The sequence below is a fragment of the Talaromyces rugulosus genome, chromosome I (assembly GCF_013368755.1).
Source record: "Talaromyces rugulosus chromosome I, complete sequence".
Classification (NCBI taxonomy): domain Eukaryota; kingdom Fungi; phylum Ascomycota; class Eurotiomycetes; order Eurotiales; family Trichocomaceae; genus Talaromyces; species Talaromyces rugulosus.
Window position 1 is genome coordinate 6,814,483 of NC_049561.1, and position 24,068 is coordinate 6,838,550.

At 48.4% G+C, this 24,068-nt stretch overlaps 7 protein-coding genes across 7 annotated transcripts; 1 reads left to right on the forward strand and 6 right to left on the reverse strand.

Annotated features, from left to right (window-relative positions):
- Window positions 1-91: 91 nt before the first annotated feature.
- TRUGW13939_02326 (uncharacterized protein) lies at window positions 92-1,634 on the reverse strand (the record flags this gene model as incomplete). The annotated part of the gene is made up of 4 exons (XM_035485520.1): window positions 92-1,106; window positions 1,168-1,255; window positions 1,308-1,391; window positions 1,574-1,634. The coding sequence occupies 4 exons, from the start codon at window positions 1,632-1,634 to the stop codon at window positions 92-94; spliced, it is 1,248 nt and encodes a 415-aa protein (XP_035341413.1).
- Window positions 1,635-3,453: 1,819 nt separating this feature from the next.
- On the forward strand, window positions 3,454-5,064 carry TRUGW13939_02327 (uncharacterized protein; the record flags this gene model as incomplete). Its single annotated transcript, XM_035485521.1, has 1 exon — window positions 3,454-5,064. One exon carries the CDS (start codon window positions 3,454-3,456, stop codon window positions 5,062-5,064), a length of 1,611 nt encoding a protein of 536 aa, XP_035341414.1.
- Window positions 5,065-5,396: 332 nt separating this feature from the next.
- Window positions 5,397-8,269, reverse strand: TRUGW13939_02328 (uncharacterized protein; the record flags this gene model as incomplete). Its single annotated transcript, XM_035485522.1, has 2 exons — window positions 5,397-6,059; window positions 6,119-8,269. 2 exons carry the CDS (start codon window positions 8,267-8,269, stop codon window positions 5,397-5,399), a joined length of 2,814 nt encoding a protein of 937 aa, XP_035341415.1.
- Window positions 8,270-10,332: 2,063 nt separating this feature from the next.
- Window positions 10,333-11,391, reverse strand: TRUGW13939_02329 (uncharacterized protein; the record flags this gene model as incomplete). The annotated part of the gene is made up of 1 exon (XM_035485523.1): window positions 10,333-11,391. The coding sequence occupies one exon, from the start codon at window positions 11,389-11,391 to the stop codon at window positions 10,333-10,335; it is 1,059 nt and encodes a 352-aa protein (XP_035341416.1).
- Window positions 11,392-14,120: 2,729 nt separating this feature from the next.
- TRUGW13939_02330 (uncharacterized protein) lies at window positions 14,121-14,410 on the reverse strand (the record flags this gene model as incomplete). Its single annotated transcript, XM_035485524.1, has 2 exons — window positions 14,121-14,328; window positions 14,379-14,410. The coding sequence occupies 2 exons, from the start codon at window positions 14,408-14,410 to the stop codon at window positions 14,121-14,123; spliced, it is 240 nt and encodes a 79-aa protein (XP_035341417.1).
- A 4,926-nt stretch (window positions 14,411-19,336) lies between these two features.
- On the reverse strand, window positions 19,337-20,365 carry TRUGW13939_02331 (uncharacterized protein; the record flags this gene model as incomplete). Its single annotated transcript, XM_035485525.1, has 1 exon — window positions 19,337-20,365. The coding sequence occupies one exon, from the start codon at window positions 20,363-20,365 to the stop codon at window positions 19,337-19,339; it is 1,029 nt and encodes a 342-aa protein (XP_035341418.1).
- Window positions 20,366-22,355: 1,990 nt separating this feature from the next.
- TRUGW13939_02332 (uncharacterized protein) lies at window positions 22,356-23,325 on the reverse strand (the record flags this gene model as incomplete). Its single annotated transcript, XM_035485526.1, has 3 exons — window positions 22,356-22,558; window positions 22,613-23,188; window positions 23,244-23,325. The coding sequence occupies 3 exons, from the start codon at window positions 23,323-23,325 to the stop codon at window positions 22,356-22,358; spliced, it is 861 nt and encodes a 286-aa protein (XP_035341419.1).
- Window positions 23,326-24,068: the final 743 nt, after the last annotated feature.

Below are 24,068 nucleotides of genomic sequence, written 5' to 3' on the forward strand. Positions count from 1 at the left end.
ATGTTGAACAGCAAAACCCGACCCTCATAAAACAGACATAAAAGGAATATCATAAGGAACAAGATAAAAAGTCAAAAAAACGAAACCACGTCTATGCGTACATAGCAGGGTCCTCGGTAATTCGTTGCGGTAAAGCGCGGCTGTTGTACAGTTTAGTTCCCAAAACACCTTGCAAGCAATCGCGCAACTCGAAATCTTCAATCACTGCGCCAAAGCCATAGCATCGAACCTTGGCATTTAGCGTGTCGATGATCGTCTTTACGTCATCTTTCGTGAGCGTATGGTATTGGTTATGGTTTTTCAGACTCTGGAGAACCATGATGGGGGTTACCTGCCCGTCGGTAATGAGCTGTCTGCTGAGGTTAAGAAGTTTTTCAAGATCCGGAGTCGGGAGATCGTATGTTTGGTGCGGGTATGGATTGCCTTCGGGGACAGTCAGGATATGACTAGGTGGTGGGCAAGAAGCCATCAGAGCATGGCCAGAAAAGAAAGACTCGTTTTCAACATCCTTATGGGACTCCCGGCACAGGTATTCGGTGTGATCTCGGCACGGCGCCTCAAGTGTAAGGATAAAGTCGATCCCTAGTTGGGGCTCTTTTTCGAAGATTCCTGGATACGGAGATATGGCCTCGACAGGGTCACCTTTGCTTGAAAAGTCTAGAGTTCCGTGAGTCGTTGGGCTGGAGTGATAGCGATTGTGGGGGAACGTGGTGTATTGAGATCCATTCTGCTCGCCAGCGCTAGGCGGAGTCAACGGGGAGCTCAGGCTGGATGGAGGCGTCGTGACGAACACGGGTCGAGAAGGGTAATTGGTTGAGTGAGAGCCTGTCGTACTGCCAGTGGTATAAGCCTCGGTCGCAGATGTCGATGGTTTTCGTGCTGCGAGCGTAGCTTTGGCTCGGTTGAGTTCTGCTTCGAATGGGATGCTGTGCGCCGCCAGGATTTGTTTGAGGTAATCATTCTCTGTTCTTAGCAGTTGTATCTCCTCATATTGTTGCTGGTTTTGCTGCCGCGTATTGTTCAATTCGACGACGTGGGTTTCCCGTAACCGAGAGTATTCGCCCTCCAATGTGCGGATGTATTGTTCTTTGCGCTCGCGATGCGTTCTACACGGACGCGAGATGTCAGTTAACGGCTACTATTTAAAATTCGCCTTGAAGACTATACCTTTGCGCCTGTCGGTTAAGCTCCTGTCTCCGGGTGAGAGCCGGTTTGGCGTCTGGTTTGGGCCCTCGTCGCTTGGCGGGTTGTCCATCTAGAAAGGCGTCAATTTGACGAGAACGCAAGACAGTGTCAGGAAAACCAACCTCTCGTCGTCTTTTTCGGGCCACTGCTACCCCCTAGCATTTTGAGAAAACCGATATTGAGTTTGCTTGACTCAGGGATGCCATCTAGCAACAGATTCTTGTGGTCAGTCTAGTTTTGCGAGGTGGCGATAAAACGAGCATCCGCGAACATCGAAACATCAATAGAAAACTCCTCGCGGGCCAGAGACTTTATAATCAACTGGCTGCAGGGTCCAATAGTAGAGCAAGATGATCGGAGGAGGAACAATGTCAAGGCCGTAACTCACCAGAGTCACCACTCGGCGTGTCTCGCATGCTAGCATCGTTGGGATAGTTGGACGTCGACATTGCGGGTTTCGGCTTGTCGGACCGGGCGGTTCCACGTCGCTGTGGCTAATTGAATCGAAATAGATCCTTGAATCGAAGAGGCGGCTTCAATAGAAGGACAGATCGTAAAACTCCGAGCCGTGGTGAGTAGAATTGGGAGGGACAATCGCCTTGTGTGTCGCGAGGAGTTAAAGCCGGCGGGGGGTGGGGAGTGAGAGCCGTTGAGAAGTTTAATAACTCTTTCTTTCTTCCTTCTGCGGGTCTCGTCCTCCGCCCACGGGTTGTTCGCTATAATAAATATTGAACGAGGTGTTTGTTATTGTTATTATTATCGGGTACCGGCATCGGTGTATGCTCGTTCCTGGTGAAGATGCAATTGTGTCGTTCGTTGTATGAAAACTGCACAGAACGGGAGAAAAAGAGCGCGTTCTTGGCGGGCCCGGCTCAGCCTCTGGACCTCTATACAACACGCGGTGCGCGTTACCAGGAACTGATTAGTCGCCAGTCCACTCGCCTCTCACAGTCCCACGCATGCAGGTGCTAGGAATGCGATACGTCGCACGCGGAGACAAATCGTATTGCAGTAATCCTATTATCCTACACGTTGTGCCCAGCCTGACCAGTCTGCTGTCGAACCAGACAGGCAATCTCTCCGCCGAACCAAATGTAATGTCGCTTCGGGCTTTGGTACACATACGCCTACCGCCGGGGACCTCCACAAGGCTTGGAGTTCTAACCGATCTAGGCAAACGGGCTGAAAGTCCCGAACCGACCAGACGCCCAGAAGGCTGGAACCAATTGGCAAATACGAGATCAGTTGTGTGTGTGGGATCATCCGGCGTTGCTCGGGTGCAAGTCGGCCGACGCCACTGAGCGTCGTCCTCAGCATATGCTTGTCTGAAGGCTCTGATCCACAGGCGCCATTTCGAGAACGGGCTGTACGTCAGCGCTCAGTCCAGATCGACCGCGGCGGACTATGCTTATGCCGTGTAAGCAGCGCGTCGATTCCAAGTAAAGTCCATAATAGGCCTCTACTTGTCCGTAGACCCTTGCCTCAAACCCCGGCCAAGTGGATCACTGAAAGGGTAGAGACATTGCAGCGGTGTGTCCGTTTCGATTTGATTGGCATATCGCCTACCGACTCGTCGAGAGAGTTTTCTCGCACTGTATCTGAAACCTACGAAACTTAATCTGTCGGCACGGTGGTATACGGAAATCCGTCCTCAAGCAAGGCGTAAAGTACGCATCAATGGCAGCGTCATACATTAAGCAGTCTGTCGGAATGTAGTTATTCAATCTCTTGGGAACAGTCAGACGTAGACTGCCGATATGGCGAGCTCGGCGATTCGCCACGGTAGCACAGATTGATTAGTTGTGATGGTGGAACAGTATACACGGTGTAACAGCAGTGCCCTCAATGAGCATGTCGAAGCTTTTGCTCCATCAAAAATGAAATTTTCAATCCGCAGCTGACCCTGAATGGTCGTCAACAATGCGGCCGATGTATCGTCTTTCTTCAGTCGTGTCGTCACATGTGCCGCCGTTGCAGCGGGGGGCTAAAAGTCGTGGCGACGCATCGAGTTCAGAGTTCAGGCTGCATACTAGTTAGTGATTAGTGATTCACTAGTGCATTGGAGATGAGATCTGATCGTGGAAGCATTATTATTGAACTAGTTGACTTGTTGTCCTGGCGAAAAGATGTAAAAACGGAGGTTGAATGTCCCGAGAAAGGAAGGAACGCGGCCGTGGTCGTTGCCGCCATTGCGCTTGCCTCATTATCCGCAATGCACTCACTCACTAGCGACCATGAACTTTGTTCATCACCGCAGCCTCAGAGCAGATGACACTCAACACTGAAGTTCTCGTCCACGTCGCTGCACCCAGTGGAGCACGAGATGATGCGCGCTACCGCGCTCTCGTCGAGTCGTGCCTGGCCTTTGAGCCTGTCTCACGACTCCGCGTATATAGCGATGCGGACGACCTCGACGTGACAGTAGAAGACCTCACCTCGTCTTTGGCCTCGTCTGCTGGTCAATCATTGCCTTTGCCAGAGATCATCAATGACGATACCTCGTTTAATTCGGGCGACGAACTGAACAGTCTATTAGAGCCGCATTATCCCGCGGCTACAAGTCGCGACGATGCGCTGGCCCGGATTTCGTCGCAGCAGCCTGGAGGATTCGTCGCGCATGTTCCTTCGACGCCAATACGATACCAGTCAACGGAGGAGGAAGACAGCGAACTCTCCTGTCGAGCTCCTATTCCCCTTGGACGCCAGGATTCCACAGACCAGACACATTCGCAGTCATCAGAGAGGGGGACCGGTCCTAGTTCTACAGCAGTTAAGCACAGCAATAAACCAACTTCATCACAGGCCACGCAAGCTGGGATTTCGGAATCATTGACCTGGGGCACTCCTTTAGACACGATTCCAGATTCGCAGCCTAGAACATCACCGCCACGGGGAGATCATGATAATGACCAAACGGCAATCGATAACGTGCAAGTCGACCGGTCGTACGTGCCTGACACAGTTCGCCAGTCGAAGCATTTTAGACTTGAAGGGACCAGCAGAGACCCGAGTCCAGATACCAGTGAGACGAGAGTGCTTTCGTCAATGCCCTCTCCAGGTTCCCCTTCCAAGAGTCTTCCGCCAGCGAAAGCATCTACTGCTCAACCAGCAGAAACCTTTACTAAGCCAGTGGGTAAAAGAAAAAAGGCCAAGAATAACGACTATCAAAAGGACTCCTCCCATAGTGACAACCATGCCAGTGTGGAGACCCCCATCGAAGCAGCATCCTCCTTCGCATCCGATCAACAAAATCCTAAAAGGCGTCAAATTCTCCCACAGACCCGAGAAATCATCTCCCTCGACGATATTCCGCTCGAAATCCGTGGACCCAATCCAGAAGTCTCAAACGAAAAGTTCCGCACTCATGTAACACCAACCCTTCAAGCTCTCGCCGACCGCATGAAGCTTGCCTCGCGATTCTCTCCTTCTCAGCAAACCCGTGCTCTACACCCACTCGAGCGAGGATACTGGTTTATTCAGAACATCACTATCAAACAAGACACCGACGAGTCCGAAATTCAACCACAGTCTACAACCAACCCAACCTTACAAATCTGGACCCTGTCATTCTTCTCTCAGTTTTGGTGCTTCCTCCGCGATTTCCTCATCGAAGGACGCGCCGGATGGGGCGTATGGTGTCTTGTTGAAGAGTCCTCTTCTCCAGATCCCAACCGACAAACAGCAGACTCGCTGGACTCGGTAGAAGAAAGATCACCCTCCTCATCAAAAGCTAAATCCGTCAATCTCAAGATCTACACCTGGGGCGAAGTTGCGCCGCATATTTATATGCTCCTCTTCCTCGCAACAGAGAGACGGGTTCGCAAATTACAAGGTGTCGAGTGGAGAGATGCGAGAGATAAAACCGTTATCAAGATGTGACACTACAAATTGCTTTACTTGTATATACCCTTGCTTATTGTCGCGTGCTATTTAATATTTTTTTTTTAAAAAAAAAAGGGCTGTCAATATTTCATGTACAAATAAATCCAACTTCTAGACTTTATGAACTACCTTCAATTCTACGAGAGAGAGAAAAATATATGCTTAAAACTTTCTTTCCATTTTGACTCCATTCAAATATCTTCTTATTCACTCGCGAGAGAAATAAAAATGCGATAGTTAGAAAACAACTACATGTATAATACACCGATTTACCCATAAACAAATGGCTTTTCGAGAGTAAATCCCTCCGTTTTTTCCCCCCTACTTTCTCAATAATTCAACTCCCCGCTTCCCGAATTCCCAACTGCGTCCAAATCTTCATAGCTTTTCAGACTACGTCCTTGGACTGCCTCCCTCGGACCCATGGCCTGTTGCCCGCTTCCGCCATCTGGGAATCCGGGACCACCACCACCTTGTGAAGAAAACAGGGCTGCGGCTGCAGGATGGCCGTGTGGGATATATGGGATGTTTCCTCCGCCGGCTTGCATCCGACCGCCAGAGCCAAGCATACTCGGGATACCTCCTCTGATCGGGCTGAGACGGCCATAGTTGCCGCCGCCGCCGCCGCGATTACCGCCTCCGCGTCGATCGTATGGACCTGAACGGTGGCTATATCGTCCGCCGCCGCGACGCATAGCGCCTGGTTGGTGGTGGCCGCCGTGCATGCCTGAGCCATCGCCGGCCATGAGGCCATTGAAGCCGGGTTGGTTGACGCCCATGAAGCCTCCGAAATTGCCGCTGGGCATGCCCTGGAAGTTACCAGGGACATTCCCGCCGTTAAAGTACGGTGGCATGTTGGCAAGGTTGAATCCGCGTGGCGTGCCTGGCGTCATGTGGTTCCCAGCCAGTGGGAAATGGCCGTTGCTGTTGGCATCGGATCGCGATGGTGCAATGTGCGAAGGGTCCAAGACGTATGCATTGACCAGCGTGAGCTAAAAACACAGTCAGTCAGCCCTTGTGTTATTGCCGTCAATAATGGGATTTCACTTACCTCGTTCTTGATATTCTCGTACCAGTCTTCATGCCTTTTCTCAACGTGCTTGCGCCAAAAGTGGTCCGCCTTGAACAGCTTATTGCAGTCAGGCACTTTGCACCGGAACTTGGACTCGTCTTCCTGCTTGACGTTTTTCACCAATTCCTCCTCCAGGGCCTCGTCCACTGGCTGCCCGCCCAGTTTCGAGATGTCGACATTCTCCGGCTCCAATATCTGAAGCAGTTTATCTTCAAAGGTTTTTACCCAATTGAAAGCGCGTTGCAATTGTTGTTCTGATTTTGACAGTTTCTGCGGTCGTTTTTCTTCGACTGGGGATTCTTCCTCGCCTTCTTCCAACACCGCTGCCGGCGCCGTCTCCTTCTTTTTGACTGGGAAAGGCAGCCCCATGGCACTGGCTCTGGCAACTTCCTTGGCCTGGTTACTCAGACCGGACCTTGGTCGGCGAAGATGGCCACCAGGACACTTTCGAACAAGCTCGTGAACCGAGTCGCTCTCAAACACACAGAAGAAGCAAAAGTTGTAGACACGGCGAAGATATTCGACCATCAAATCCACTTTTTTCTTCTTGATGATGAGATCTTCGTCATCCACTTCTTCATCGACACCTTCCGTTTCCTCTCCCTCCTCTGCCTCTTCTCCTTCTTCAATCATGGCATCCGAGTCCTTTCTTTTCTTTGCATTCTCTGGGTTGGCTACAGGTTGCAACAGGCCCCTTGAATGAAGGTCCTCAACGCGCGCCTCGATTTTAGCATAGCCATCAACCTCGCCCATTTCCGAGTCAAGCTTGACAACAAGACGACGGGCGAGTTCCACATCACGTTCAATACGCTCGGGAGAAGAGAAAAGATCCCAAAGAGCTTTCTTGCGGGGCTGAGATGGGGGTACATGTACACCAACGTGACAGACAAAGTCTCCATGAACTGGGTCCTGAATCGTCTTGTCATTGACAGCCTCCGCAGCCTTTTGCGCCGTGGATGTCGAATTGCCCGTTCCATTCACTGTTTCGATTTCTGCCCCTTCTTCATCGCGACCATCGCCGCGGTCGACAAAGGAAGGTTCTTCTTCTGCTGGATGGAGCATGATCCATCCCATGCGGTGAAACTTTTTGGATGGGTTAGGATCGCTCAAGCTTAGCCATTTGAACCCGCCATCTGACTCGCCGAGATGCTCTTTGCAGAATTCCTCGATGTTGCTCCGGCTGACATTCGGAGCCAAGGTCTTGATCAACAAAGCAGGCTGTGACGAGGATTCGTCACGAAGCTCGGCTCCGCGCGCAGGTAGAAGATCGAGGACACCGAGGGTCTCGCCTACTGCTGTGGCCTCGCCTTCCTCCTTTTCAATCACACCGCCTGCCCCGTCGCTCTCGCTTTTGTAGATGCCCTCCAAGGTAAACTCGTCAAAGACGCCAGAGTCCATGTCCCGTTCCCATTGGTCATAAGTGCCACGACGAAAGTCCAGCAAACGTCGTCGCAGTTGATTCCTTACTTCAGGGACATATCGCTCTCGGAACCACTCTTCGCCCTGATGCTGCTTGACAAATGTCCGCGACATCTTCACCTGTAATTCCGCCTTGTAAGAATCATAGGCCTCTTGAATGAGCGCCCTCTCCCTGTCGCGGTCCTCGCGCGCTTCTTTCTCGCCCTTGACACGGTCTGACGGATGGCGACCCCCATGCTTTGCACGCTCTTTTTCTTCCTTGATTGACTGCTCTGCCCTCCACCATTCCGCAAACCAAGTGAAACCGACCTGAAAATCAAGGGTCATTGGATTTGGAAGCGGGTTTGTCGGAACAACGCGCTTGCCATGGTCTTGGCCCGGCACATAGCGATCGATGTTGGCAGCAGCAGGAGAAGGAGGACGGCGGCGGTCGTCGCGATCTCGGGGTGTGTATTCACGGCCAGGACCGTGGTAGTCGTCTCTAGCACGAGTGGGTTCGTATCGGTCGATCATGGGAGGCGATCGCGAGCGGCCGCGTCCGGTACCACCGCGCCGGCGGTCTTCAGAAATACCTTTTTCTTTTTCATCAGTGTCAATAACAACAATCAATTCGGTCCGGTCGGCGATGGTTATCTTACCAGGTGACCGGCGGCGGTAGGCGTCACTCTCCCGGCCTCTCCCAGGAGATGGTTGGCCGTCGTAGGAGTCCATTTTCTGAGAATCAGGCGTAGCACCAGCCTTTATACCAATATAACAAAGCCGTTATAGAGTGTACCTCTCAAGGGGTCAGTCCATGTAACTTGTCGCGATAGGAGCCGTAGGTTCATTCGTGTGTCAGGCGTGAAGAGCTAATATTCGACATTGTGAGCATTGGATTGACATAGAATCGTAAATGTGCCTCGCAAGGGGGTGAAGATCAAGAGAAAAACAAAGAGTAGACATTGCGGATGTCTAGGATATGAGAATATCCAGTGTCTTTTTTTTTTTTTTTCAGAATATCCCGAAGTTCCGGACAGACCAGAATCACAGTGCTGATGTCCCCCATGCAGTAGAGCATCAGGCTGTGAAATGGACAAAAGGAGGCATCATTGGATAGAAGAAGAAAAAGAGGGTACATTAAATGAAAGATAAAAGCGAATCAAGATGTCGGCCCCATGTTTTTTGCGAGAGGGACTTGTAAAAGGGTCAAGAAGGGAGGTGGTAGGCAAGTGATGATGAGAGAGCGAAGGGGGAAGCAACACAGAGATGAATGACGTGGAAAGGGTAGGCAACCTACAAGAAGCCCAAGAGAATAATAGACGATACAACAGCACCCAATGAATTGAAAAAAGGCGGCGTGCAAGGTGCAGCTAGCTCTGGGAAACAACAACAACAACTGGTCGCGCTGGTCCAGAGAGCTGGTGGTGAAGGAGGAAGGAGGCGGAGGAGGAGGCTGGAGCTGACTGAGCGAGCGAACGGACGGAGCCGATCTGGAGAGACACTAGGCCGAGAGAGGGATAGTCAGGCCCAGACGCCGGCTAGCCCATGCGGAGTTGCCATGCATGCTGCTACTATTTTAATCGCATTGTTAACAGTCCGTGGCTATTATTGACAAGGCTTTATTTATCCGACAATAGGATAAGAACTTTAATAAATAACTACTGCAACGAATAAAAACGTCTTTTCACATGTCGATGGAGCAAGTCCATCGTCAAAGTTCTATATTGCTGTACCTAGAACCAGGAACATTGGCAATGTCCACACACTAACCTGAGAAACAGGGCGATGAAATTACAAGTTCTTCTTTTTGTAACCATAAAAGTCTCAATTCAAACACTCGGGGAATAAAAAAAAAAGTAAAAAGAAAAAGAAAAGGAGATTCGTTAAATAAAGGGGATATATGGCGAGTCAAGAACCGTTGGTCGAGAACGAGTATAGACGCGAAAAGAACCAAATCGCAAGGTATTTGCAAACTCGTCTCAAGTTCAAACAGACTCACGTCAAATGCCGCAGAATTTCAACATGAACAAATGATATCAGACAAATACAGCTGAATTTTCCCATAGGGGATAAACCCAAACTTCTCCCGACCCATGACTCGGGCCCCGTAATGCTGACATACAAATCCGTCCTGTTGGTGTTTAGTTATACCAGTGAAGGATGTCACCTCTAATTGCCAAACCCAGAACCCAAATACAAACAAACAAGCAGCCTCGTCAAATACCCATCCAGACATGAAAAAAAGACTCCCTGGGCAAAAGCCTTGAGGAACACGGTGCGGTGCAACAGTCCGTACCCGAGGTTGCAGCAAAGCAATACCAGATAGGTGCAACACAACGCGACATGTTGAAAAAGGACAACCGCAGGGGAATCAAAAGTTTTGATAATTGCAAAGTACGAAGAGATGAATAGGGGAGGGGAAAAAAAGACATCAAAACACCATTCCACCCAGAAACCACCGAGCATCAAAGTCAAGTCATCGACGCATGTAAATAACCACGGGTTGAAAAAAGTAAACCGAAGTCACATCAGACAGAGGAGAGAAAAAAAGGGGGGGGGAAATAAAGGAGACAAAAGGGAAAACAGAAAACGAAAACAACAAAATCACAAATAATTTCGACATCGCTTGCTAGAAAGGAAGTTTGGTGGAAAAGAAATCAACCAGTCGTTCATGATTCTGTAGTTAAACAAAGCCATTAGCAAACGGCTAAAGCTGCCGGCGCGTGGTCACCGAGACTGGAGCTCAGGTAGGTAGATTTAGAAACTGCGGCGCCAGACAAATTGAGAGCGTGCTCTCAACCTTCTTCGTCCGAAGGTTCGCCTTCTTCGACATCTTCACTTTCATCAGGGCTTGCGCTCGTCTTAGTCTTCTTTGAAGGGTTGCCGTTGCCATCGTCAGCTACGCCAGACTTTCGTTTCTGTGCCGATGAGTTGATCTCACCGGCTGGTTTAGCCACGTCTTCATCGGCAATATCCTCCTTGTTCTTCTCCATCGCTGCCACCTCGTCCGCCGTCAAGAAACGTCCGCCAGGGCCACGCGGTCGTCTCATCGCGTGGTTATGTCGAGACTCGTGGAGGTATGGCTTTCGGCCCTTGGATGTCAGCCGCAGTTGTTCCTCCAATTTTTGTCGCGCGACGCGTCGTTTCAGAATGCGGTGGAACTGCTTCGCGTTCACATACAGCGGCGACTCCTCCTGTGTAGCACCGGGAACTTGTTCGGTGGCAGGTGGTGCCTGTTGAACCTGGGGTTGAGGTGGTGGGGCCATCGCTGGCGGAACACCAGGCCGACCAACATGGTTCATGACTGGCTGCGCGTTAGGAAGGTGTGGGCTGCCGACTTGGCTCATCCGACGGTTTGGCTGCATTTGTACTTGAGATGGCATTGACGCGATCTGGCCGGGCACTTGAGGAGGGGAGCGCGGATTGCGTTCGTTCTTGACCTGGACGCCAGCCATGCGCGGCGAGCCACGAGGCCCTTGTGCCATCTGACCGGCCATCTGATCTTGGTGCATGGGATAGAACTGGCCCGAGGCAGCGGCGGTGGCCATGGCGGCAGCTTGCGTGGGCGAAATTCCATAGGGAGGCTGCATCGTCGTCGAGACGTACGGCTGCGCAAAGTTCATCTGTTGGTGAACGGCGCCGGGAGCATTCTGAGATTGTTGGTAATGGCCCTGGGGGGGCATGATGGGAGAGGCTTGATGATTCTGAGGCATGTGCGCCTGTGGATTGGTAGGAGAGGCCATTGAACCCACGGCAGTACCGGGGTTCTGCGCATTCTGATATGCGCCGGCCATGTGCGACGGAGCGTGAGGGTGTTGGCCATGAGGCTGTTGGTATTGCGTCGAATACTCCATGTTTGATGGATTTGTTATGGTGACGGCGCGTTGGCGCTTTCCGTCACAAGATGCGATCTGCGCCGCGATAGGATGGTTTGTTTGGTCGTGGAAACGCGAGTCGTGGTAAACAACCCAATCAGTGGGTAGAAAGCGACGGCGCGATGAGGGCGGATAATATAACAAAGACTGGATCGACCTGTTACGCTCGAGACAGTGGTCCCCAGCTCTCAGCCAGAATACTGGATGCGAGGTTGCGCGAACGGAGACGGGGGGTTTTAGAAGCGTTAGGCGGCGTAGGCAATCTGATTCGGTAGTCTACCCGACAAAGTCTGCAGCCCCAACAAGTCGCGTCAGCACCTACTGCAGCAGCGGACGGTCACTGGACCTCGGGTGTGGGACGGATGGGCGCGAGTGGCTCGCACGCAAAACACGTACCTTTTTTCTTTGGCTGTGCGTGTGTTCTACAGCTTAATTGTTTCGCCAATCCAACGGTCCTCGAGCAAACATTGACGGATTCGCGATCGAATACCTTTCGGTAGATAAAAGGCGCTCGACGAGCTGAGTGAGATCACAGTCGAGCGGCAGACGTGGTCGGGCTCTGATGCAGCCGGAACAGGGTTGCGCGACGACACCACAGAGATGATGCGTTGTCAGAGGGGTGCTGGCGAGGATTGTGCTCGTGGCGCAGGCAGCTGGCTGTGTATTGAGGCGAGCCAGGCGACAAAATGTACCGACTACTGTTCGCGCGAACGGGATGTCAATGGCAAAGCAACGAATGACAACAAGCGAGGCGGTGTTGCGCGCCTCAAACGTGGGTTACTCACACTATTCCTAGAAGCGACAAAGAGGGGGGTCCCGGGGAGCCTTAGGTGTCAAAGGTCGCGTAGAGCAATATTGGGTTGCGCTATGCGGAAGAACTACAGTACAACGCGCGTTAGCCGGTCTGGCAGACAAGTAACCAAGGCATCCATTTCTGGCAAGAAGAGAGAGCCGGGGCGGAGCGAATAGAGTAAGGCAGGGTCCAGATGGGTTAGGGGGAGGAGTGTATGCGTTGGCAGTGCGGGCGCTTTCATGCAGGCGAAGGACATACCTTGTCGATCCAAGTCAGCGCGCGCCGAATGGTGAGGCGAGATGGAAAGCAAATGCAGACGAACGCGTGGTGGGCGATCGGATCTGGCGTCAAATAAACAAGCAATTGCAGGTGGGTGTTTTTTCGCAAAGCAGCGCGCAAGTGGACAATAATAACAACAACAAAAAGTCGAAGATATATCGGGGCGACGCGCTTGAGGGGGAGGAGCGCGGTGGCCAAACGGGTAAAGCGCCAGAAAAGGGCTCAAGGCAGCGACAAGGCTTGGCGGCACAGCAAGCTTGGCGTCACGGGGAAAACAACGATCCAGTTGTTTTTCAGAGGACAGGACAGGCTGGGCGATTTAAGCTGCACGCATGCGACATTAGCATTTGTCTAGCTTGAGGGAGGGAGACAAGAGCGGCCAGCAGGGTGTGTGGGAGGGTGTGTTGCAGGCGAGGTGGGGGGAAGGCGCGTCACAGCCAAAACACAGCTAGCATAAGGCAGTTGCCCGATGAGGCCAAGGCGCGAGCCCTTAGTCAGCGGCAAACAAAGTGACAAACAAGGCAGGCGGGCAGGCGGCAGCCAAACAGGCAAACAGGCAGGCAAACAAACAGGCAAGAGCGGGCAAGAGCGGAGAATGCGCTTTCCAGGCTGATTCGCCGGGTGAGGCCAGCTTCCGGGGCCAACCGTCGTCACAGCCGCGAGCCAAGCCCGCCCGGAAACGGAGTGCGCGAAAGAAAATGGACAGGAAAATGGAAAGAAAAAGATGCAAGTGAGGAACGTTGGATGTATGGGGAGCAGTAAAACAATCGTAAATGATATGAAGAAAACGAGACAGGATGATGGGCTGAGGTGGTGTAACACGTCCAAATCCAAGGGGCCTGCTGGCCGTGGATTGGTAGAAAATTGACACCTACCTGCGACGATGATTTGTCGGCGGTTAAAAAAAAAAAGAAATGGTAACCAGATGCACCCTGGACACTGACTGGACACTTGGACAGTGGACAAGAATCAAGCAGAGCAATCAAAAAGGCGGCAGCCGGCGCAATGTGCACTGATTGGAGGCGGCGGGTGGATAGAGAGCAGAAGCGCGAATGGACAGAGATTGAGGCAAGTCAGAGAGAAGGATTTGGGGAGTCGACAACCAACGAGAGGAAAAGAAGGCAGAAGGGCGGGCGACGGCGCCTTTGTATTGGGCCGCCCGCTTCAGTGGCCTGGCAACACCGGACTGGCCGGCATGCCTCCACCGCGTACGGTACCGTACGGTAAAAAGGATTCCGCCTCTTTCTGTGCCTTATTCTGCGATGACGAATGATACGAGCCGGCGTGGGGCCCGCCGGCCAATGGCGTGGGGGCCTCAGGCGTCTTTCTTTCTTTCCGTGACTTTGTGCCACCGGAGAAATCGTCACAATCGGAACTTATTATTCTTCTTCTTTTTCTCTCGTGGAGGTTGTTTGTCTCATTTTATTCTATTTTTTTGGGGGATTATTTCATTTTATTTCACTAAAGACGGGGTTGGTGCAATCGCGGCATGAGTCATCATGGCATCATGGATCAAGGATCAAGGATCTAGGATCATGGACCATATCACACTAGCCAGTCAAACAACCAGTCGGACAACCAGTGAAATTCTTCAGTTAATTAATAATTTATTCATTGTTCATCCTCATTATTATTACTAAAAGATAATACTTCGTGACGTGTGCTCGGAAGCCAGCTCCAGGGCAAACTCCCGGGCCAGAGGGCGTATCAATACCGTATCGATGGTATCGATGGTATCGATAGCGCCGATCTCGTGACTGCTCGGCTCAGCGTCCCAGCTAGGACTAGCGGGTGCTGCGCCTGCCTCATAGGCCAGTTTTGGCTCTTTCTCCAAACCGAGGCACCTAGTGCGACCAAATCCCTGTCGCATACAGAATAGCATGCACGTACGTACGTATCTTCCAGCTCGGGGTCCTCAAAAGCCATCGCCGACGCGCGACACTACTGCTTCCTCATCACAGCATCACAATTTAGTCGGCACACCCGAGTGTTCCGTGCAGCGATTATTTTTCCCTTATCCATCGCTGATAGTAGTACGTAGTTGTCAGTATTTTGTTACGTATCAATATTCAATAATAAGACCTGTCACGGCAGTTCAATCAATCCATCGATTCTGGTCTTGGCATTGTACGAGCCTTTTTTTTTTTTTTTTTTTTTTTTTTTTCCCCTTCACAAACCATGACCCCAGTTAATTATTATTACCTAGGGCGAAGTATGAAACCTCAGGCTAAACGCTGACCGCCTCTGATGTTCTTTTTTTAACCTCCAGTCTGACCGCTACCAATCTGTCGGTGTGTTCTTTTTCGATTCCATTATGTCATTGTGAACCAGCTTCTTTCACCGCTATCCTCCTGCGATCTTTTTGTTTTTTGGACGGGGAAGCTGTCTCGAAATCAGCGACGAATCGGCGCCGTGAGAGCCCTGATGGCCCGATCGATGCTTTGCTGACTATTGGGAGCCTCCTGCGAAGCTTATGGCAAGCTTTGGCGAATCGAGAGCATCCCGCATCCCCCACCCATTGCCTACTGGTCGATCGCGTTGACGTCAGTTGGGGTTCTGTGTCGCGCAAATAATATTATGCAACATACTCCGTACTGGATTTGCAATGGACGAAATACTGGCTTGTAATATTAAATGAAGCATTAAACTGATGTGCAAACGATTGCTCCTTTGAGCGATTCGCTGCTCTGTTCTAGAAAAAAGCTACAGCAAATCAAATCAAATCGTGCCGATTAGGAAGGAACCTGCCAGGACGCGTCTGGGGAAGGCACGACCGACTCTCGCATCGCATCGCACCTGCCTTGGCACGTTCTTGCCTGTTGTTTCTTCACTCAAACTCCTTTGCTCTCGCTCGTCACTATAGTTGATCATTCAACACGACATTCCATCAAGACTCGGTCACACCGTCATTCGCATTCCATTGGAAGCTTCTCACGACGCCAGCTCATGATCACTGCATTGTATCTCATCCACTGTGGCAAGCTATTTCTACTAGGGCTATAGCCCAAGGTTGCACCGACGGACAACTGCCGAAACCGGCAATATCCCCCACGAATGGCTTCAAAATATTGATCTTCAAAAGGGCCCTTTTCAGCCTTTCTAGGCTTTCATCAAACCTTCAAAGCGCCTTCCTACGCCAAGGACTTCTTTTGTCATGCTCACAGAAACGCTTGTGTCATCGCTCATCAGCTGTCACGATTGGCCAGGTTGCCATACACTAGTCGGATCATCTCTGACCAAAAGCTTATAGAGCTGTATTATACCTTTACGAATAAGACGTCCAGTGTATTTTACAGCGTCTTTCAAGGAGACCTTATAGGCGGCCAGCAGTACCCCGTACTGCCCACCAGGCCAGCGTCCCTGTGACAAGCGTCTATTTCTGGACCCTGTACGATGCTGTCGACGTACGGATCAGGTCCAGAAATAGAGATTCAGGGTGATACGGCGCGAGACAACAACTTGGACAATCAAAAACTCAAGCCATGCATGGTATCCCACAGATCCAATCTTTTACGCTTGTCCCTCACCTGGCGTCGACTCATTCCTCTTCTGGATGAGGGGAACGCAACAGCAGCTGAAACGGGATATCACCCCCCGGTGTGATGGCTATCTTTACGAATACAATAGACTCTTAAAACACAGCATTAACCCGAATTCATCATATGACAGGGCGGCACGGGACGGGGCTGGTCAACTTGGTTCTTAGGTAAAAAGTACCCAGTTATTCGAGGCCCAATCGGATACCGATTGTGCCGTTTCCAACGATGATAGGACGGGGAACGTGATTGTTTGCAACAGATCCGGTTCGATGAGCAACTCGAATGGCTTTTGCTGGAAAACTACTAGGCCCATGCCAGAGCTCCCTTTTTCCTCTCGCCCAATCCCGAGACTGTACATGCTTTTGCCCTTGGCCATGGTCTAGGCGCTGTATCTTAGTCTTCAGCGCTGGTCTGTTACATCAAGATCTGCGAATTCTTTCTCGGTCGTCACTCGTCCGACTTCGAGGGGCTCCCCAAAAAGCGCTCTGATTGTCATACTGACATGTCCCGTTTCGCAGTGTTGCGTGGTGTGCCTTGGTTGCTTACGGGCTGTCAAAAGAAACTCAAAAAGCCTTGCCGTACACAGTAGCGTAACGAGGCGCAGTGTCAGGAAATCAGGCTGTACCATCGAGTCAGTTGCTTTGTAGTCCTCATTTTTGAGCACGAATATCACGTCAAAAAAGGGGCTATAGCAGGCAGCTTCTTTCCAGCTGGAACAGAGTGGGTTTATCCCGATTTATTACAGGGTGTTAAGAGGGCCCCTGGTCTCAAACGATCATATCAGCTGGTCGTCCTTTTTTTTCGATTATACCGCGCGAAATCACAAGTGCTAAACAACACAACACAACACCGAGTTCGAGCAAGGAAAGGAGAGGTTTGCACTCTTTAAATAACCATGATTTTGCTATTTTTTTTTTATTCTAACCGAGTTATATGTGTGCGCATAAATTAATAATCAACAGGTTAGGCAGCCTATGATATATACATGCGTGGCCCCAATGCCGTTGTGCCAACTCATCAGGCGAATGCCAGCTGGCACTGGATGGACGCTAGAACAGGGCCACCCACCACTTTAATATTTTTGAAAAAAAGATCTTTAACTTTTCAAGTCAATGTATTATTTGTAGTAATTAAATGTTGGTTGGTTCAATGCTTGTGTGGTTGTTCGAGTTGGGGCCATTCAATGCTTATTAGTGGTCTTGATGTACAATATACATGTGTCCCGCGTTCGTTGAAGTAGACATGTTGTGCTGATTGGTACATGTCATTTTAGGCTTTGAAGTGACATGGCAATCTTTAACTCTGTTCCAAATGTAATGCATATTTTTATATATTAGATAATTTGATTGCATGTGGCATCTAGTGTCAACTCGTAAACTGATGGTTCCGCTAGGCGTCGATATAACATGGAAACAGCCGCATTAATGAGTGATTGAATATCCTTAATGTTGAAACCTTTTGTCCGTATCATTTTATTTTTAAATTTTAATGGAGTCTTTTTACGATTATAGCAATTGTTCAATGATATTGGCATAAATTCAATGTTATGTCAGTTTAGTACAGAACCGTGCGCATTGATATCCGAGTGAACTTTTATATAACAACGAACCGGACAACACCACATGCAATATTTGAATTTGGGATAACGCCAGGCACGCGTCAACTGAACATGTGGTATTAACTGATTTGATAGACCAAAGATTGATGTCACTGATTGCATATAATTGATAATAATAAAAATTTATCTGAATCGACTAATATGTACATCGTCTGAATATCATTGACCCTTTGGGTAATTTGATCAGAACATGCATAGCCGTTTAGAGTTTGCATAGGACAACATTTGAACTGATCTACAATATCTCACAAGACTACATATCATATCAACGAACAATTTCCTCATAGGCTCCAAAACCACTGGCCCGACTAGTCCAAATGGTACCTAGTCACCATGAAAAGCCGAGACATTTGTAGGATCTCCCCTAACTAATAAAGCCCACCTCGACAAGATTTTACAGCATTGAAATGAGTCTTGGTATGGTAAGATTGTATATATCTTCATTGACTGTGTCGACTTATGTGGGTATTATGTTTTTAGCGGAGACATGAGAGCTGCCCCAGTGAATTGCTTATAATTGGAAATATCATTTCTAAATGCAAGTGACTCTTAATTCTAGAACTGCAATGTAGGGAACAGATATAGTCTAGATTGTTGTTAGAAAGCTGACAAGGAGGTAAATAAGATCCACGGTCCGTCATGACTCGAATTGCTTGGAGGCGTCCATTTGATACTACCTTCAGCAGCGACAAAAAGTCAAGTCAGCCAAGGAATCAGCTCTCAAGACCGTCTCGGTATTTCCACCACCAATTTTCTGCGTCTTCCCCGTAAACTGAGCCCCAACTGCAGTTGTGAACTCAAGGTTGGACACCCCCCCCCCCCCCCCCCCCAGGTTGTGGCAACATTCTTCAATAGCCCCGAGAACTAATACTCTACCGGGACGCCTTGGCCCGTGACATCCCCAAAGTGGAATGTCAAACACCAAGCCTTTGTCAACAGCTGTACTTGGAGCCGTAGCAAAAGGATTATTGAAAAACTGCGAACCAAAGCCACTCTCACTCTAGTTTCCTAGCAAGGTCTTCGCGTCAGCATCGACTCGGATGTATTGCCAATAGTTGTCGTTAGGCAAGAAATTCTAGTCCGCTAGCTCCAACGTTGTAAATCTCGTCTATATCATTGGCCACTTGACGGAAGGACACGCGTTACGTAACCTAGGGATTACACTATTAGGCTGCTCGCATCTTGACTTTTGTCCCATAATTTAGTCAACTAATTACCAGTATCTGAATTTCGGTCGATGTTGTCGGGCTGGGGAAGTAAAGTCGGGCTAGTATTAGGGTCGGTGCTGCAGAGCACTGCACTTGCGTTACCCATTAGGATCAGTACCTGCATCTTAGAAATGTGTCGAGGTCCAGAAGTTGAACTTAACATTGAATGCTGGTGATATCCCTGGAATCCCTAGTGCTTACTAGCTCGGTACGCGTTGTAAAAGATACCGAGAGTATAATGAAGCTTATATTTTTGCCCCTTGCTACGTAAAGTTAGACTAACACATCTCTAACATCTCAAAGGCTATCGCAAATAAGTAATTGAGAACCAGAACTTTATTCATAGAATGCTGTTTCATTCATATATTTTCTCTTGGACACACGCCTCACATCTGAATATATACATGTATTACGGACAGGGGCTGCCTGATGGCAGGACTGGCCCAGAATTGTACAAGCTGAATAATAGATAACTGCTGTACGTTGATCAGCAAGTTAGGCCGCTGAGGATAACGTCAACACCAATATGGGCTAGTCCCGTTGGAGGCGCGCCTTCAGTTGAGCGAACAATATCCATAGGTACACGGCCGCAATCAGCAGTTGCTGTGACCACAGAGTGCTTATCTGATCGTGAGATAATCCCTGGTCCTTCCGTCCACACACCGGGGATGGCAACGTCTTCGTACTTGAAGGAGGAGAAATCCTGAGGGTCAAAGAATGACAGCGTGGTGATGTTATTGGGGCTCTGGTGGGCAAGGACAAATGCGTCCAAGACATCAGAGTATTGCCAATCCGTAGAGACCGAGTTGATGATGGCATAACTTCTCGAGTTCTCATCGGTCTTGGCTTGCCAGCCAGTCGATGTCCAGACCTCGGTATTTGTCTGGAAAGTGACATCACTTGACCTCCAAAGAAACTGGCCGTTTCCGCTTGTTGCATTGGCACCTGCGCCTGTGGTGTCGGTGAAGACCATGTAGAAAGTTTCATTGACATAAGTCACACTGGGCTGGCCAGCTCCATAGGCACTGCCCGTCTTTTGCTGTGCTGCTTGGGTGAAGATAGGCTGACCGTTGTTTAATCTCGTCCAGTTGATTCCATCAGGACTGGAGGCGACACCAGCCGTTGTTGGTAAGCCGTCGTCTTGCTCGGCACCGTAGTACATATAATAGGTATCGCCCACTTTGACAACGGATGGATCACAGGTGTGTTTGCTATCGAATGTGCCAGTGCCAGTGCCTTGGAACACAGCCTGCCAAGGCTGCGTGCCATCTTGTGAATGCCAGGGGCCATCGTAGCTTGTGGCCTCTGCATACAAGATATGGTCACCAGGAAGAGCTGCCCCAGCCGGTACTCCACACCACCACATCTTGTATACGCCCTCGGCCATAACTGATGGTGCGTAGTTGTATGGGGAAATTCCTGCATCAAATGTGCCGGAAGTCGATCTATAGGAGTCGCTTCCTAGAGTTGTTATGGCCATGGCCATGGAGGGCACCAGCGCAAATGCGAGAAGCATGTTGAAAAATTGTCAGGACTGTAAATTCTTTCCTGGGGATTTGATCAATTGGTGAAAGTACATGGCATCTCTGACGTCTCTCGGGGCCCGGGACCCTTTATAAAAGAGAATGGGTGTCTGAAGTGATAATATCAGTGTACTATGTTCGGGACCCATTGTACCGAACGCTGATGAAGTTAATGTAACCCCATACCGACAAAAGCGGGCCTCTTGCCTATTTAACCTTCTCGAGGGATACGGAATCGGGGTCGGAAAATGAAAGTGAAAAAGAAAAAGAAAAAATAATCATCATTTATGTTTTAATAATATTAAATAATACTTAAATAATATATAAGTTGCATAGAAATACATATATATAAAAATGTACAATAGATAATATATCAATTGATGTAGGGCAAGAGATTTGTCGGCTCAAAAATACCACCGTGCCAACACCAAAAAGGGCCCCTTTATCTTAGTCTCGGTCATAGTATTTCTGGCGACAAGGTTTAAATTAATTTTAGCTTGCATTAGCGCTACTTCAAATAGTAATTGACACCGAGATCATAGATGTAGTGCAAAATCAATTTCTTAATTCTAGTGTTTCACGTGTTTCACTGTTTAGTAACTATTCACTGCAGTAGTAAGCTCGCTTAAGCATTCGCGAATTAATTAATATTAGTGTACGAAATACACCCTGCTTCAATTAACTAATCCATGTCATTGCACTTTTATTTATAGAGAGATTAGGTGCTTAAGCTAGTACTAACTTCCCAGATTAGTTTGATAATATAGATTTTACGGCGTAGAGATACTGCATCGACCGCTTAAGCTCTTGATCGGTGGGCTCGGCGCGAGAAATTGTCACCATCTTATCACCATCACTAGATAGAACTTGGATATATTACTTTATAGAAACATTTTGTATTAAGATGTTACTACTACAAAAAATTAATATTAAAAAGAATAGAGAATATTAAGCGGCATAAAATAATACAAACATTTGGCCCCAAATAGAATGATATCTATTTATAGAAAAATCTTTAAAGTATATTTATAGTGTGTCTGATGTGATATCTCTAATCCCCCTTTTTTAAAGAACTTTGTATGGCAAATGATAAAATGATAAGAAATCACCTAGGTGTGTGTCAGGGTGCCGGATCGAGCAGTATAGAGAAGATTGGAGTTGGTTCAGAAAACACCATAGTCAGGCTATCTCACGCCATATTCAGATACAGGACGCTCGAAGAGCACGTAAAGCTTCACGAAGCGGACAGTATTATATTAGGACAGGTCACATGGTCATATCAGGGGTCGGCTAGCGGAATTAGGAAGACGGACAGTAGGCTCAGGGCTGGCTAGCACATTGACAAGATATTTGAGGAAATAAGGAATTTTGTATGGGATTTTAATTTTGACATGGTTTTCGGTTCCTTAAGGTAATATTGATGGGAGATTCCTTATTTCTAGGGTTTACTGTAGTAGTCGCGCAGTGAATGGCATAAAAATGGGGAAATATCAGGGATAAAATGATGAAGTAGATCTGCACGTGCTGACACCGTGCTTTTGTGGGACCTCAATCTATAAATATAAGCACTATGTATGGAGTATAAGTTTGCTCCACCACGTGGGACAAATTCTCACATTTTGCGAGATTCAAGATGCGGCACTTGTAGAACCTAGGTAAAGTTCCTTAACATTTATACCAGGATCAAGCGAGTACATGTACTTTTGACACGGCCCCCGATTTATTGATATGAGCGATCGCTTAAGGGGTGCTCATTATACTTCTCCAATTAGTGAGATGCCAAAAATGGCTTCTTTTAACGCAGGTGTGTAGTCCATGGAGAAAGAGTGAAGTTGTTTGCTCAAAGAGTTTTATAAATTAAAATTAAGAGACATTATAATAGGTTCTAATTCCATCATCTTTGTGCTAAATTTCCGGGGCCAGAGATACCCCGCATAGATTCTTCATCTGATGGGTTTGGCAGTGTTCCGAGAGTTGCTTGATTCATTGGCATGTCGCACCGAAGCCTGCATAAGATCCATGCGCAGCATTGATTCCGAATCCACCGGCAGAATCATTGCACTCTGAAGACTCGTGGCCATAGCACCGATATGTTGTTGACTCTTCGCTCTTATTAGTTGACTCCCAAAACTCTGTGAGCGAATGCGAAAAGCCAAAGATTCGGGGTGGTAGTAGAGGAACACCATCTAGAAAAGAAAGATTAGTACGGAAGATCAGGCAAGAGGGGAAAATTGGTGTACCGTTGTAATGCGTTACTCGGCGAAAAATTCCAATATCGTCATCAGATGCACCGGCCAGAGCATCAATGTAGTTGGCAAATATCCCGTTTCCAACTCTGGGTTGACCGTAAGTGTATGCCTCAAGGACTCGGTATTTAGGGTCTGTGATGAGCGAAGCGAATGCCAGCTGCGCTAGTGCGCCTCCGAGAGAATGTCCAGTGATTATCGTATTATAGTCAGGGTTCGCATCAAGCACATCCTCTAGCGCAGGAATAAGCTCAGTGGCGAGCGAGTTCCACGAGCCCAAAAATCCATTGTGGACCAAACAGCCTTCCGGACATTTCACACCTGGCGAGTCATAACCCGTGAAGAAGAAATTAAAGTCGGTTAGGTAATCCTCAGTTCCGTCGGTACCAGGAATAGAGACAATGATCTGTTTCTCGCTTGGTAGTTTCCAAAAAGCAGCCTGGGTATCGGTGGAGGTAATGTTGAAAAATTGGATTACAGTAGCCCCCGTGGAAACTTTGGAGCACTGTCCCAAGCTTAGGTCAGGGTATTCAGCGTATCGCACAAGCTTTTCATAGATTTCAGGTGTAACTTTTGAGCAATTAGGATTCGTTAAAATGCCCATTTCGGCGGTCCATGATAATACCTGGGGTCTTTGTATTACTGTCCCGAACCGGATGACCTAGGACTAGGCAAGAAAGAGATGCCAAAAGAAGAGAATAGCGCATTTCGAATAGTCGTTCGGATATTATCTAGTTCTGTCTGCTGACTGTTTGGGAATATGCATTAGTGACGCGAGAAGAGAAGAGGTCTTTATATTCATAAATCTACGAGCAATTATCATGTGCATGCATAATTTTGTACGTTTTTGAACCTCGGCTGCTTCTAGCCTTCTTATAGGCAATTTTTACGATGTAGATCGAGGACTATTATCGGGAAAACTCCGTCCGAAGATCGGGGACTCTATTAGGGATATTAAATACTCCGTAGTCTAAGCTCTAACCCCTGTCAACCGGGTATGGTTGGCGCGCCGACTTCGCACAGACCAAGTGTTCTGTGCGAAGTCGGTAGTTTTGAAAATTGTAATCTTGATAGTACAGGATTTATTATAATGATTTATTTTATAGAGATTTTGATTTTCTAAGTAAATTGTATAATTAGTTAAGGGAATTGCTGGAGACACTCCTTCTAACCTCTTTTGGAAATATTTTTACCCGTGATTTTCGTAAATCAAAACAAATCCGAACACATTAATAGACTTATCATAATCAACCTCTCTACATAATCTTATTACTCCATAACTATCTAGTATATATTTTTAAATATGACTTCAGAATTACAACCTATAGATGCAATAGATTTACTTAATCTATTAAATATTGATCTAGTCTTCAATTTCAATAATCAAGAGTTAGATCTTGATTGAACAGGAAGAAATTTTACAACTTTTAGAGATAATATTGAAATTGGG